Source organism: Salmo trutta, chromosome 22 (genome assembly GCF_901001165.1).
Source record: "Salmo trutta chromosome 22, fSalTru1.1, whole genome shotgun sequence".
NCBI lineage: Eukaryota > Metazoa > Chordata > Actinopteri > Salmoniformes > Salmonidae > Salmo > Salmo trutta.
In genome coordinates, this window is record NC_042978.1 from 19,805,433 (window position 1) to 19,822,392 (window position 16,960).

A 16,960-nucleotide genomic window follows, 5' to 3' on the forward strand; every position below is an offset into this window, starting at 1 on the left:
GAATCAGAGAAAAGTAAAGTAAAGAGAGTGAGGAGGGAGGCCCCATCGGTTCTCTGATGAATGAGGACCGCTTGAGCATTTAAAGGTCAAAGGGAGGGGGTTGGGGGGGGGGTAACCACATGCAGATAACCTATCACAGGAAGGCCCATTAGCTGCACTCTATACTGGCTGCTCAGGAAATGAGAAATGACAGGGAAATATTTCCTCCCTTCCTCACTTCTGGTCACGGCCCTGGTCGAGGCCTCCTCAAGCCTGCTCCCTTTGAACCTCCTAGTTGCGCTACACTCTCTGGTGGATAGGCTGAGGCTGGGACTGCGGCCCATCAGGCCCCCAGTAGATGAAGATGGAGCTGGGAGAGCATGGGGGCAGGGGATTACCATCCATTTATCAGGGAACACCTGCTACTCCGGAAGAGTTCATAAGGTCTGCCATAGATCAGCTCGGCCAGGCACCGCCATCAACCATTAGATGGTTATAGCATGTGGTATGGAATGTTAATTATGTGTTATTGTTATATAAAGAACCAAGGCTAACTGGACTGATTTAGTGGAGGGACGATGGAGACAACTGTAGGAGGCATGGTCTTTAGGGGCCAAGGAGATAGAAGATAATGTCTTATTGCGTCATTTGTCTGGACCTGATAATACACCTATGAAGGTAAAGTGATTGTAATATGCTGAATTGACCCTAGTTCAGACTCCTAAACAGTGCTTATATTATGGCCAGTGATAATCATGAGGGTGTAGTCAGTGTGACAACATATACATACATACACATGTACAGTGTTTTTGACTGTTGAAATATGATCATACTGTAGCTGGTATGACCATAGAGAATTTATAGTACATGGTGTGTGACAACCATTTTAGTATTTTTTTTATTTAATCTTTATTCAACTAGGCAAGTCAGTTAAGAACAAATTCTTATTTACAATGACGGCCTAGGAACAGTGGGTTCACTGCTTTGTTCAGGGGCAGAACGACAGATGTTTACTTTATCAGCTTGGGGATTCGATCTAGCAACCTTTTGGTTACTGGCCCAACACTCTAACCACTAATCACCTGCCGCCCCAAAACCATAGTGTGTGGTCATAGTAGGTCAGGGCTTGATGGTAAGGTGTGTTAGTGCTGAGCCGGACCAAAAGCCTGTATCTTCAGGACCACGATGGAATAACACGGCTTTAGCCCCACTGGGTCTTCTAGCCCTGGTGGACGTACCTGTGAAGTGTCATGGTTGAAGATGATGGAGCTGAGGTCTCCACAGTTATAGTGTGTGATGAGGTCCTCTGTGGTGAAGGAGCCCTGCAGACTGCCTGCTCTCACACTCTCATGCTGCAGCAGGGTCTGGTTCAGAGCAAACAGCACCTGCAGACGGAGGAGGGAGGAACTGTTAGGGACTTTACCGTGTGGAACAATGAGAGCATAACAGCACTACTGGAAGTTTCCCTGTATTATGACTCACACTAACGCAAGCACACACATACTGTACTGTAGTGGAAATGTATGATGTATAGTTTACAGAAGCTTATTTGTATTAGTTTCCTAATGTTGCCCATCAAGTGCAAACTGGCTGCAGGTAAAAAAGACCACAAGACGGATGGCAGAGCTCCAGTGTCTCCACCCCTCTCCTCTCTCAGGGAAATAGAAGGGAGAGCTGAAAAGACAGAGAGTGCCCCTTTAAAAATAGCTCTCTCAGGGCCTCAACAATGTAAATTTACAGCCCCCATTAAAATAAAAAGTAAACCCTCTTTAGAGATAATTTATGGCGTGCAGCAGCAAGCAGGCCCAGCGACACTGCAGCTGTCCCAGACACCAGGGGTTAACCCTCCCAGCTCCCGCCCCCTCACTCCCACACCCACCTCTGACTGGCCCGGCAGCCCCCAGCCAGCTGTCAATCAGGGATAAGTGTTCTGACAGGAGCGCTAGGTGGAGGGTGCGAGGGAGAGAGTGGTTTACTCAGAGTACAGCGGATTGAGTTTCACGCTGTCTCACATTCCGCCCACTGACACATTCATATCCTACGGTGGTGCGGTCAGTTGATTTGCACCCTTGATTACGTACGTATGTACAGTATGCATGTATACTGTATATCATCACTATTTACTTCTCCACCCAGCCCTTTATTCCTAATTGCCTCCAGCCGGGTCAGTAAAGAAAAGTGATGGCTATGGTAAATACTGATGGTCGACAGCCTATCCACATGATTTGTGTGTAGGCTTAAGGCATACAGCCGTGCAACTGATCTATCCCAAATTCAACGCACTCTGAGTTATACGTAATAATTCACACAATTATGTTATGTTTTTGCAATCACTTATTGAACTGATAAATGCCTTATTGTATTGCCTTATTGAATGTTGCTTAAACTGTTACTAACCTTAACAATGAGCTCAGCACAACCTAATCCTCTCTCTCTCTCTCTTTCTCTAGTCTGTGTAGTCTGAGGTCATGTATTTGCTAACCAGTCTTCCAGGCAGTGCCTTAATAGGGTGCCTCTGTTCTAACGAGGGGAGAAAACACTAGAGAGCTGACAGCAGGGATGCCTCTCTCTCCCTTTCCCTCTTCGTTCGTCCCTCCCTTCCTCCCTCCCTCAGTCCACTCTCTAACCTCTTCTCATCTTTCCCAATCGCACGCACACAACCCCAGGACCTCACTCAGCCTCTCACACTGTAAGGAGAGAGGTGAGTAATCTTATTTATTTTATTAGACGCATTTCACAGAATCTATTTTCAGCTGAGAGCGCAGCGGCGTGCTGTCCTCCTGCCAAAGTGGTAATCCCAAAATGGGCCTTGATCAAACCTGTGGCCATAACGGCAAATATGCTTTCATTCCCGCTCCAGGACCCCCTGCCGGCTCCATAATGACAATACCTCATATATTTATTTCTATCTCACGTCTGCTTGCTTTATTGTCTTAATTTTCCCTCCCCCAACGCCGGGTCACGTTGGAGGGTGAGGCCTGGCGAGCTCAAGCACATATGTGCGTTGGCGTTGCCCAAATCCTTGACCCACACGGCTCTATGCCTGCCCAGGGCTTTGTACTGCTGCCAAGAGCAACGCCAGAGCAGGCCCTGGGTAGAAAGAGGGCTGAGGTACGGGCTGGGGTAGGGGCTGCCAGCCCCTCTGTACTGCTGCCAGTGCTGTGAGTTTCCTTAAATACAGAAAACTGCACCAGACACTCTGGACCTGGTGGAGGAAGAGGGAAGGAGTGAGGGAGTGAGGAAGGGGGTGGAGGGATTTTTGGAAAGGGGGCTGTGAGTGGTGAGGTGTGGTAAGTCAATATTTTTCTCACACTGCGGAGACTGCACATCTCTGTGCTGTTGCCATAGCGCCTTCGCTGTGATGTGTTGAATGAGTGTGTGTGTGTGTGTGTGTGTGTGTGTGTGTGTGTGTGTGTGTGTGTGTGTGTGTGTGTGTGTGTGTGTGTGTGTGTGTGTGTGTGTGTGTGTGTGTGTGTGTGTGTGTGTGTGTGTGTGTGTGTGTGTGTGTGGACGCTCCTCAGCAGAGGAAGTGGAGGACCATTGTCCTCAATGAATTTCATTATAAAAAAAATTGTTAAACATAAAAACTTTTTTTGTTTGTTGATAAAACAATACTAAATATATTAATGTCACCAAATAATTTATTTTAACACTCTTTTGCAATGATTGTCTAAAGTAGTCTCAACAGCACTCTATAGGGTAGTACCATAGTGATACTGCCATCCCACATTGTTTATGAAAATGTATAATATACCGTAACCCTAAAGACACTCTAGACCCAAACTGTTACAGACCTATATCCATCCTGCCCTGCATTTCTAAAGTCTTCGAAAGCCAAGTTAACAAACAGATCACTGACCATTTCGAATCCCACCGTACCTTCTCTGCTGTGCAATCCGGTTTCCGTGCTTATCACGGGTGCACCTCGGCCACGCTCAAGGTCCTAAACGATATCATAACCGCCATCGATAAAAGACAGTACTGTGCAGCCGTCTTCATCAACCTGGCCAAGGCTTTGGACTCTGTCAATCACCGTATTCTTATCAGCAGACTCAACAGCCTTGGTTTCTCAAATGATTGCCTTGCCTGGTTCACCAACTACTTCTCAGATAGAATTCAGTGTGTCAAATCGGAGGGCCTGTTGTCCGGACCTCTGGCAGTCTCTATGGGGGTACCACAGGGTTCAATTCTCAGGCCGACTCTTTTCTCTGTATATATCAATGATGTCGCTCTTGCTGCGGGTGATTCCTTGATCCAACTCTTCGCAGACGACACCATTCTGTATACATCTGGCCCTTCTTTGGACACTGTGTTAACAAACCTCCAAACGAGCTTCAATACCATACAACACTCCTTCCGTGGCCTCCAACTGCTCTTAAACGCTAGTAAAACTAAATGCATGCTCTTTAACCGATCGCTGCCTGCACTCGCCTGCCCGACTAGCATCACTACTCTGGACGGTTCTGACTTAGAATATGTGGACAACTACAAATACCTAGGTGTCTGGCTAGACTGTAAACTCTCCTTCCAGACTCATATTAAGCATCTCCAATCCAAAATTTCGCAACAAAGCCTCCTTCACTCACGCTGCCAAACATACCCTCGTAAAACTGACTATCCAACCGATCCTCGACTTCGGCGATGTCATTTTCAAAATAGCCTCCAACACTCTAGTCAGCAAACTGGATGCAGTCTATCACAGTGCCATCCGTTTTGTCACCAAAGCCCCATATAACACCCACCACTGCGACCTGTATGCTCTCGTCAGCTGGCCCTCACTACATATTCGTCACCAGACCCACTGGCTCCAGGTCATCTATAAGTCTTTGCTAGGTAAAGCTCCTCCTTATCTCAGCTCACTGGTCACCATAACAACACCCACCCGTAGCACGCGTACCAGCAGGCATATCTTACTGGTCATCCCCAAAGCCAACACCCCTTTGGCTGCCTTTCCTTCCAGTTCTCTGCTGCCAATGACTGGAACGAATTGCAAAAATCGCTGAAGCTGGAGACTTATATTTCCCTCATTAACTTTAAACATCAGCTATCTGAGCAGCTAACCGATCGCTGCAGCTGTACACAGCCCATCTGTAAATAGCCCATCCAACCTACCTACCTCATCCCCATATTGGTTTTATTTACTTTTCTGCTCTTTTGCACACCAGTAGTTCTACTTGCACATCATCATCTGCACATCTATCACTCCAGTGTTAATTTGCTAAATTGTAATTACTTCGCTACTATGGCCTATTTATTGCCTTACTGTACCTCCTTACTCCATTTGCACACACTGTGTATATATTTTTCTATTGTGTTATTGACTGTACTTTTGTTTATTCCATGTCTAACTCTGTTGTTGTTTTTTGTCGCACTGCTTTGCTTTATCTTGGCCAGTTCGCAGTTGTAAATGAGAACTTGTTCTCAACTGGCCTACCTGGTTAAATAAAGGTGAAATAATTATATATATTTTTTAAAGTAGGCTGCGTGTAGTGGTTAGTGGTTAGAATATGATGGTTTGGTTTGAAACGTTTTGTTCGCCTGGTCACAGCCAGCTGATGTGTTGTGCACTGAAGACCACAAGCAAAGGGAAAAGGTGAGAGGAGAAGAGCGTTGATGCAAGAAGGACGAGCAAAGTGATCATGCTGTTTGTAAGTGGCTGCTATGAAAGTGAACTGTGTTTCCATGTGCTCAGGTGTGTATTCATTCCCCCAATTCTGTTGAAAAAAATGTCTTAAAGAAGCAAACGGAACGAAACGGGGATAAACATACCTGCATTTGTTCAATAGAAAATCTTGTTTGCAACTGTTGTACTAATGATTACACTCTAGATCAGTTAGATGTAGGCAAGAGTGTGCAAGCAGTATTGCAGCTTTTGGGGTGGCAGGTAGCCTAGTGGTTAGAGTGTTGGGCCAGTAATCGAAAGGTTGCTAGATCAAATCCCTGAGCTGACAAGGTAAAAATCTGTTGTTCTGCCTGTAAACAAGGCAATTAACCTGCTGTTCTTAGGCTGTATTTGTAAATAAGAATTTGTTTGTAACTGACTTGCCTAGTTAAATAAAATTGAATGTGTTGCTGTCTGTCAGAATGATAACCATAATTACAAAAGTATGTGGACACCTGCTCATTGAACATCTCATTCCAAAATCATGGCATTAATATGGAGTCGGTCCCCCCTTTGCCGCTATAACAGCCTCCACTCTTCTGGGAAGGCTTTCCACTAGATGTTGGAACATTGCTGTGGGGACTTGCTTCTATTCAGCCACAAGAGCATTAGTGAGGTCAGGTACTGATGTTGGGCGATTAGGCCTGGCTTGCAGTCGTCATTCCAATTCATCCCAAAGGTGTTAGATCGGGTTGAGATCAGGGCTCTGTGCAGGCCAGTCAAGTTCTTCCACACTGATCTCGACAAACCATTTCTGTATGTGCCTTGCTTTGTGCACAGGGGTATTGTCATGCTGAAACAGGATAGGGCCTTCCCCAAACTGTTGCCACAAAGTTGGAAGCACAGAATCATCTAGAATGTCATTGTATGCTGTAGTATTAAGATTTCCCTTCACTAGAACTAAGGGGCCTGAACCATGAAAAACAGCCCCAGACCATTATTCCTCTTCCACCAAACTTTACAGTTGGCACTATGCATTCAGGCAGGTAGCGTTCTCCTGGCATCCGCCAAACCCAGATGTGTCCATCGGACTGCCAGATGGTGAAGCGTGATTCATTACTCCAGAGAACGTGTTTCCACTGCTCCAGAGTCCAATGGCGGTGAGCTTTACACCACTCCAGCCGACACTTGGTATTGTGCATGGTGATCTTAGGCTTGTGTGCGGCTGCTCGGCCATGGAAACCATTTCATGAAGCTCCCGATGACCAGTTCTTGTGCTGACGTTACTTCCAGAGGCAGTTTGGAACTCGATAGTGAGTGTTGCAACCGAGGACAGACGATTTTTACGCGCTATGCTCTTCACCACTCGGCGGTCCCGTTCTGTGAGTTTGTATATCCTACCACTTCGCGGCTGAGACGTTGTTGCTCCTAGACGTTTCCACTTTACAATAACAGCACTTACTGTTAAGCGGGGCAGCTCTAGCAGGGCAGGAATTTGACGAACTGACTTGTTGGAAAGGTGGCATCCTATGACGGTGCCACGTTGAACGTCACTGAGCTCTTCAGTAAGACCATTCTACTGCCAAAGGTTGTCTATGGAGATTGCATGGCCGTGTGCTCAATTTTATACACCTGTCAGCAACGGTGTGGCTGAAATAGCCGAATCCACTGATTTGAAGGGGTGTCCACATACTTTTGTTCGTGTAGCAACCTCATGATGGGTATAGGGAAAATTAGAGTACTTTGTACTGGGTGAATGGAATAGGAATGACAGTCATCCAATATGTTCTAATAGAAATAAGGCCATGCTCATAAAAAAAAAGAATTGTGCTCCCTCGTCTTAAACGGAATCGATCCCCACTGGTGTGTGTGTGTGTGTGTGTGTGTGTGTGTGTGTGTGTGTGTGTGTGTGTGTGTGTGTGTGTGTGTGTGTGTATGTGTGTGTGTGTGTGTGTGTGTGTGTGTGTGTGTGTGTGTGTGTGTGTGTGTGTGTGTATGTGTGTGTGTGTGTGTGTGTGTGTGTGTGTGTGTGTGTGTGTGTGTGTGTGTGTGTGTGTGTGTGTTGACAGACAGAGTGGCTGTCTTTCAGATGAAAAAAGCCTGTGGGCTCTCCTTCTCCGTGGTCAACGTGAGTAAAACATTTAAACGTGTTAACCCTCGCAAGACTGCGTCCCTGAGCTGCGTCCTCAGAGCATGCGTAGACCAGCTGGCTGGTGTGTTTATGGACATATTCAATCAATCTCTATCCCAGTCTGCTGTGCCCATATGCTTCAAGATGGCCACCATTGTTCCTGTTCCCAAGAAAGTAAAGGTAACTGAACTAAATGACTATCTCCCCGTAGCACTCACTTCTGTCATCATGAAGTGCTTTGAGAGACTAGTTAAGGATCATATCACCTCCACCCTACCTGATACCCTAGACCCACTCCAATTTGCTTACCGCCCCAATAGGTCCACAGACGATGCAATCGCCGTCAGACTGCACACTGCCCTATCACATCTGGACAAGAGGTATACCTGTGTAAGAATGCTGTTCATTGACTACAGCTCAGCATTTAACACCATAGTACCCTCCAAACTCGTCATTAAGCTTGAGACCCTGGGTCTCGACCCCACCCTGTGCAACTGGGTCCTGGACTTTCTGACGGGCCGCCCCAAGGTGGTGAGGGTAGGAAACAACATCTCCACCCCGCTGATCCTCAACACTGGGGCCCCACAAGGGTGCGTTCTCAGCCCTCTCCTGTACTCCCTGTTCACTCATAACTGCGTGGCCATGCACAACTCCAACACAATCATCAAGTTTGCAGATGACACTACAGTGGTAGGCTTGATTACCAGCAACGACGAGACGGCCTACAGGGAGGAGGTGAGGGCCCTCGGAGTGTGGTGTCAGGAAAATAACCTCTCACTCAACGTCAACAAAACAAAGGAGATGATTGTGAACTTCAGGAAACAGCAGAGGTAGCATCCCCCCATCCACATCAACGGGACAGTAGTGAAGGTGGAAAGTTTTAAGTTCCTCGGCGTACACATCACGGACAAACTGAAATAGTCCACCCACACAGACAGCGTGGTGAAGAAGGCGCAACAGCGCCTCTTCAACCTCAGGAGGCTGAAGAAATTTGGCACCTAAAACACTCACTATGTTTTACAGATGCACAATCGAGAGCATCCTGTCGGGCTGTATCACCGCCTGGTATGGCAAATGATTCGTCCACAACCGCAAGGCTCTCCAGTAGTAGTGCGGTCTGCACAACGCATCACCGGGGGCAAACTACCTGCCCTCCAGGACACCTACAGCACCCGATGTCACAGGAAGGCCAAAGAAATCATCAAGGCGTGGTCAGTGCAGGTGCATCAAAGCGGGGACCGAGAGACTGAAAAACAGCTTCTATCTCAAGGCCATCAGACTGTTAAACAGCCATCACTAAAATAGAGGCTGCTGCCAACATACAGACTCAAATCTCTGGCCACTTTAATAAATGTAATAAATGGATTCAATAAAGGTATCACTAGTCACTTAAAAAACGTTACTTTAATAATTCCTACATATCCTACATTACTCATCTCATATGTATATACTGTATCCTATACCATCTACTGCATCTTGCCTATGCCGTTCGGCCATCGCTCATCCATATATTTATATGTACATATTCTTATTCATCCCTTTACACTTGTGTATATAAGGTAGTGTTGTGAATTTGTTAGATTACTTGTTAGATATTACTGCATGGTCGGAACGTGAAGCACAAGCATTTCCCTACACTCGTGTTAACATCTGCTAACCATGTGTATGTCACCAATAACATTTGATTGAATTAGATTTGATTTCTCTCTCTGCCTATGGGACAGGTTGTCACAGGCTAGACCCCTGACATAGGCCATCACAGTACCTTGCAGAAGTGGGTGGTGATTATCGCATGTGATTTATCAACACGCTTCACTTCACACAGGTTACTCATCACAACGCCTTCGTGAGAACCTCAAATTATAATTTAGTAAAGATTGCATAAAGATCCAAGCTGGAAAGTGCTCCACGCTGACAGTCTTGGAACGTCAGCATTCCAAAATTTCATTAGTGGTCTGTGGAAAGAAAGAGAGATAGAAAAAAACGAGAGAACGTTAACATTCTTTTCCAAAAAGGAGAAGGAGCCGAAAAAACCCCCACATTTATCAACACGTGTGTGCATAGAAGCAATTGACCTTGAAGTGTATTAGACTCTGGCTGTTTGTTAGCATTAGCGTTCCTGCTTTTCCCTCTGAGACTTTTATGCTGTTATAACATGTAACGAGTAGGTGCTGTTGACAAGGTGTTGGACTGCTCGCTCATGTCAATTACCTCACTCCTCCCACTCCCTTTCCTCCCCAACGCTCTTTCTCTCTCTTTCTCGCTCTTTCACTCTTTGAAAAAAGGTGTTAAAACTCAAACTCTTTTTCCTACTCTTTCTCTCTTTCTCTCTCTCTCGCTCTCTCTCACTCTCTCTCTCTCTCTCTCTCTTTTTCTCCACTGAGACTGAGGAATGGGGCACCCTTCTACCCTCTCAAAGTACATTGACAGAACAAAATAAATGAGGAGCGAAATAAAGAGACAGGTGGAGAAGGTTAAACAGATAAGGGCAGGTTGTAATGGAACCATGTGTTATGCAGATGGAGGGGTATTTCCTCTGGAGGAGTGGTCAGGATAGGGAGGCATCATTACTGGAAGTGGGCACTGGGTCTAATGTTGAATAGGCACAGGTGCATGAGCGGCATGAGAAGCATGGAGAGGCCTGCCAGCATCAGGCAAGAGATCTGAGAAGTATTTGAAGAAGTCTGCTCACAGATATTTAATCACCACTGATCAAGATACATAGAGAAACAGCTTAAGGCATTGTTCCTCTCCACTGCCTGCCTCTCCCTGGGAGCTCCTAGAGGTGGTTGTGTTTCATCAGCAGACCCCGGACCCCTAACCCAGGGACACGCTCGGCCGGGCTCGGCTGGGAAGGCCCCATGCCTTTGCTTAGCCCAAAGGGAATGGGATTCAGAGTGGCCTGGGACCACGGGGGTGAACGTGGCTGTAATAACATCCAGAGTTAACTAGGGTTGGGATCATCGTACACACACTCTGCTGAGTGGCTCCACTACGGGGGATACTATAGGTTTTGTGAGTGTGTGATCTCTTTGAAGCGTGCAGGCGTGTGTGCGTGTCTGTGTGTGTGTGTCTGTGTGTGTGCACATAGCCGCGGGAAGATGTTTGGGGGTGGGGGTGCAGATGTTGTTTTTGGCCCGCGGTACAGACGGCTATATCGGTCAGCTAATACAGGACTAGTAAATGCCCAGGCCACTGCTTTTGTGAAATAACTTATATATTCATATTTTTCTTGGATTCTGATTTATCAGGGGTTGCTACAGCACCCTCAGCGCCCCTACTTCCTGCGGCTATGTGTGTGCGTGCATGCTTGTGCGTGCATGCCTGAGAGAACCTGTGCATTGCTGCCTATGAAAAGACACCAAGTCCCAATCCCCTAAACTCTCCTAAACTCCCATCGTCTACTGTCTGATCACAGAAGTCTGAAAAGTATACATTTCCTCTTTTCACCTAATATCTTTATAGTGTCTGCTTGATGCCTGTTTGAATGTCATACTGACCATGTCATTATTGCTCTTTCAAAAGCAACGTTGTCTGATCTTTTACATTCAGTCTGAAACACACCTTGAATAGATTACTGTAGGAAATGGAGATTGTGACGCACAAGAACACTTCAAAGTTGTCTGTACAATCTCTGCTGGTAGTAGCTTCACCATTGTCTCCAACAGTTTTATCAGCTATCCTTCACACGTGCTCTTTTTTCTAGGTAACCCTGTAACCTGTCAGTGCTATAAAACATAACAATGCTTTCAAATGGGATTTCCAACTTCCAAGAATTGCCTAAATATTTTTACAACCCCTTGGCGCCTCTTTTGTGTAACTTTCGCTTATTCGAAGGTAAGCAATGCCTTCAGCTGATCACATCTGGCAATAGGAACAGCCAGGTCCCTTACAGTCTTTACCCTGGTTAATACCCACTCTCATGCAAGCACACACACACACACACACACACACACACACACACGCACACGCACACGCACACACACACACACACACACACGCACACACGCACACACGCACACACGCACACACGCACACACGCACACACGCACACACGCACACACGCACACACACACACACACAACACACACACACACACACACACACACACACACACACACACACACACACACACTCACACAGCCAGATTAAACTATTGTCCCTTGAAGACATCCTTTCTAGTTTTGACTTTCCCTATCTCTCTATCTTTCTTCTTCCCACTCTATCTCTCCTGCTCTCTCTCTCACCCTTCTGTCTCTCTCAGCCCAGGAAATCCAGGGATTACCTGGGGACAATCCCAGTGGCAGCAGCCTGGTGCTCCCAGCTTCTACAGAAAGCCTCCCTCTTCTCTCTTTCCTCCCCTCTCTCTCCCAACCCAGGGGCTCCGGTGATGGGCACTGCAGGACCATCTCAGCCTGGCGGAGGACAAATCTCCTCATCCTTTTCTCTTATCCCTCCTTTCTGACCTTCTCCCTTGGTCAATCTCTCCGTCTCCTAGCCTCCACTCTTTGCTCTCCTTCAGTCCCCATCTCTCTCAGTCCAAACCCTGGCCTTGGCTCCAAAGCCCCTCTCCCTAGCCCCCAGCCCAGTAAATAAGAACTTGTGGGGGGATCGACCCGGCTCTCTTTACACTTGTCCACAAACAAACCCTGCTGTTTGATTTAGCAGCCCAAATACAACACCATTCATCCATTCCTTCCCGCCTGAACATTTTGAAAACAATAAAGTATCATTTGAGCTGGAGACCAGCTGCCTCTTCACCGTGAATACCCAGAAATGGGGTGAGAAAAAGAGAAAGACAGAGTGGGAGGAATGAAATAAGAAAGAAGGGAAGGTGGGAAATAGTGCTCAATCTTACTGTCTTTCAGCACTGCTGGGTGTTGAGGTGTAGAGAAAGGAGCAGAGGAACATAGCAGTACCGTTGTTAGGTCACAGAAAGACCTGACCTGTGTAAGCCAGCAGCCCACAGCCTACAGACAGGCCTGTACTGTGAGCACCAACACATTCTGCATATAGCTCCTCTTTTCCCAGGGAATGATGTTATTGAATCCCATGGGCTTCATCGGCCTCCATTATGATGTGTGATGCTATCAGAACCAGATGAGTGGACTCATTCCTTAGTCAGAAAGACCAGGGAGACTCCTGCATGTATAAAACATACAGCTCCAACCAAGGGGCCACTTTTCTCTTATCTTGCAGTCTGCTTTGGTTCATTTAATAGCTTTAGACAGTGTAATTCCCTAAGAATGATTTGTATTTCTGCAACGTCCCGTTCTAAGGTCCTGCTGAAACATGAGAGTAGCACATAATCTTGTGTATGATTGAAGATAAATTGTGCCATGGCCAGAAAACTCATGCAGATTCAGGGGATATGAGCAGCAGTGTGGGAGTAGGACCAGTCCCTTTGCAAGACTTAATTCCTCCGAGGTTGTGCTGAGTGGTTCCTGTCACCAGAGCTGTGTGTGTGTGAAGGCAGTGCCAGGTACAGCCCATCTCTCACACACAGCTCAGATGAAGTGTGACGTGAAGTCCTCATGCCTCATACATCTGATCTTGGGCCTGTGTCAGTTCAGACTGACGTTACTGGAGCCTGCACTGATTGATAAGCGGCACTCTCAATTTGCTCCATATTGCCTGTGTAGTGTGCAGGACTATGGCATTGTATAGCATTTACATAACTGCAGCATTTCCATATAAAAGGAGCATGATTGAAAGGCTATTATGTATGAGTTAATGTCTGTGTGTAGTGCATTGTGTGTCCATTTGTGAAGGGGGGGTAAGAGTGAAACAGAGAGAGAGGGGGATAGAGAGAGCGAAAGCCATGTGTTTATTGTTAGCAGGAGAGCAGGAGAGAAAGCCTCTGTGCTCTTCCCCTGCCCACCCCATCCATCCATCCCCCTCTTCGATCAGGTCTGGAGCACAGCTGGCCCTGCATTGCCCTCCACCAGCCCACCTCTCCTCTCCTCAGCCCTCCATCCAGACAGACCTCGATCCTCCACACAGTTATCAACAACATCACTCACCCTCTCTCTTCATTCCCCTCTCCTCTCCTTCTTCTTCCTCTGATTGGTTGCCTCTCCCTCCCACCACCATCTGTCTGAACCCTGTTTATTTAGCTTTCATCTTCTCTTCCTCCTTCCTGCGTTCTGCTCCCACTCCTTTCTACATTACTTGTGTCTATGTGTGTGTGTGTGTGTGTGTGTGTGTGTGTGTGTGTGTGTGTGTGTGTGTGTGTGTGTGTGTGTGTGTGTGTGTGTGTGTGTGTGTGTGTGTGCCATGCATGTATGTTATAGTGCGGTCAGTGTGTATTTGTGTGTGTGTGTGTGTGTGTTTGTGTGTTATTGTGCGGTCAGTGTGTGTTTGTGTGTGTGTGTATGTTTGTGTGTTATGGTGCGGTCAGTGTGTGTGTGTGTGTGTTTGTGTGTTATGGTGCGGTCAGTGTGTGTTTGTGTGTGTGTGTTTGTGTGTTATGGTGCGGTCAGTGTGTGTTTGTGTGTTATGGTGCGTGCAGTGTGTATTTGTATGTATGTGTGTATGTGTGTTTGTGTGTTATGGGCGGTCAGTGTGTGTTTGTATGTATGTGTGTATGTGTGTTTGTGTGTTATGGGCGGTCAGTGTGTGCTTGTGTGTATGTGTGTGTGTTTGTGTGTTATGGTGTTGTCAGTGTGTCTTTGTGTTTTATGGTGCAGTCAGTGTGTGTGCTGAGTGTATGTGTGTGTGTTTGTGTGTTATGGTGCAGTCAGTGTGTGTGCTGAGTGTATGTGTGTGTGTTTGTGTGTTATGGTGCAGTCAGTGTGTGTGCTGAGTGTATGTGTGTGTGTTTGTGTGTTATGGTGCAGTCAGTGTGTGTTTGTGTGTTATGGTGCAGTCAGTGTGTGTTTGTGTGTTATGGTGCAGTCAGTGTGTGTGCTGAGTGTATGTGTGTGTGTTTGTGTGTTATGGTGCAGTCAGTGTGTGTGCTGAGTGTACAGTGCAGTGTCTGTCTGACTGAGCAGCAGCAGCCAAAGGGAAGAGGGCAGACTCTGCTCCCCTCAGTCACGGCTCCTCCAGACACCAAACACTAACGCAGCGTAATCCCAGACAAACACACCATTTCACGGCAAATCAGAGGGAGAAATGTCAAATTTTACGGAGCACAGTCAATCTGGAGAGGCTGTACCTTGAGGGCAGTGAAAAATACACGGAGATAGTATGTGTGTGTGTGTTGGGGGGGCGTGTCAGGGGGAATCACAAGGTGCCTGAGGGTCATGCTGCCCTGTCATTTTCAATGTATTTTATTCTATTTTGAAAAACTTCTGTCAGCACATCCGTTGAAGACAGATCAGAAATCATCTCAAGCTGTCTGAGAAAGAGTGTGTAAGAGAGGCACAAACCCCGCTCAGCTCTCCACTGCAGGCCCGACGGCATGCACTCGTAACGATGGGAGAGCGCTGGGAAGAACCCCAATTCAGATGCTGTATCTTAATTTTATCATCCTGTTTCTGCAGGAATTTTCCAATGAAAACTTGTAGTGTATTTGAGGTTTAAAAAGGCCTCTAAAGTTTGTAATTTCCACTTAAAAATGTCACACTTGATTTGCCCTAACGAAAAATGTATCAACCCCTACAAAAAATGTCCATTAATTATAATCCACATAATAATTCACATTGCCTTTTGCTGCAGGATAATTTTTCTGCTGTAGCAAACTGGCTCAAATTAAGATCCTACATATGTCCTTCAAAAGACACAACTGCTTTTTTCTTGGTGAAAAATCTTTGTGGATATTTGTGGATTCCCCCTCACTGGACAGCCTGTCAGAGAACCCTGCTGCTCAGACATGTCCTCTTACTCTCCCCACACAAGGGTTGTGCTCAATTCAGGGTTGAACTGAGAATGCCTCATAAATTCCAGTTCAATTCTTGAATTGATACAGAATTGTAATTAGAATTTAAATTAAAGGAAATATAATGGAATTCAGTGCCTCTTCTATTCTATATTAGGTGTGGTCTATACAAATATACATATTGTACATAAAACATTAAACATGTCACTATATACATGCATATAAAATATTGATGAACCAACTGAAAAGAAAAGAATGATCAAGGAAAACGAATGTATATGAATATTACAAGTTACTATATTTCATGAATTACTTACATTTAGTCTAACCCTTAAGTTGACCCTAAAGCCTTCAAAAAGAAGCCAAACAAATGGAATGGTTGATGGAAATATAATTTGCTATTCTACACTCTTAGAAAAATGGTTCCAAAAGGGTTCTTCGGCTGTCCCATATGAGAACCCTTTTTGGTTCAAGGTAGATCCCTTTTTGGTTCCAGGTAGAACCCTTTTAGGATCCATGTAGAACCCTCTGTGGAAAGGGTTCAACATGGAACCCTAAAGGGTTCTACCTGGAACCAAAAGGGTTCTACCTGGAACCAAAAAGTGTCCTTCAAAGGGTTCTCCTATAGGGACAGCCGAAGAACTCGTTTAGATTCTAGATAGGACCTATTTTCTGAGAGCGTAAGCACTCAGGTTAAAAGAGTATATAAATATTGTTTCCAAAGAAATGTGATATATTCTTTGGTATCTGAAAGTGTGACCTGTCAGACTCAATGAAATTCTCATGTTCTATGACTGAGTGGAATTTCTTTGAATTGCACTGTATAAATTCTACTTCCTGTCACTCAAACTCAAATTCTACACTCTTAGAAAAAAGGGTTCCAAAAATGTTCTGCGGCTATCCCCATAGGAGAACCCTTTTTGGTTACTGGTAAATCTCTTTTGGGTTCCATGTATAATCTTCTTTGGAAAGGGTTCTACCAGGAACCAAAATAGGTTCTTCAAATGGTTCTCCTATGGGGACAGCCGAATAACCTTTTTTGGTTCTAGATACTGTAGCACCTATTTTTCTAAGAGTGTACATCCTGTGGGGTGTGTCCAGTTCAATTCGAATTTCAATTCATGAGTTGGGAGTCAGTTCCAAAATTCTAAATTAAGCACAAATCTGACACACACACACACGCACACACACACACACACACACACACACACACACACACACACACACAGAGTATACACACACACAGAGTATACACACACAATACACCCCCCCTCCCCCCAGTGGTCAGAGGAATACGTCATGTTAGCCCCTGGCATCCCCTCTCCCTCTCTCTGTCTCTCCAACCCTCTCTCCCCTTCTCTCTCAGTCTCTCCAGAGGACTGTCCAAAAGTACCTTGGAAGCAGAGAGTGTGAATTGAAAGCAGAT

At 46.0% G+C, this 16,960-nt stretch overlaps 1 protein-coding gene across 1 annotated transcript in view; it reads right to left on the minus strand.

Moving 5' to 3' along the window:
- trabd2b (TraB domain containing 2B) overlaps positions 1-16,960 on the minus strand; it is a 90,746-nt gene that overhangs the window by 34,432 nt on the left and 39,354 nt on the right. Inside the window, exon 3 of the mRNA XM_029707116.1 lies at positions 1,218-1,364. Coding sequence (XP_029562976.1) covers positions 1,218-1,364 — 147 coding nt within the window. The remainder of the gene's footprint in view (positions 1-1,217; positions 1,365-16,960) is intronic.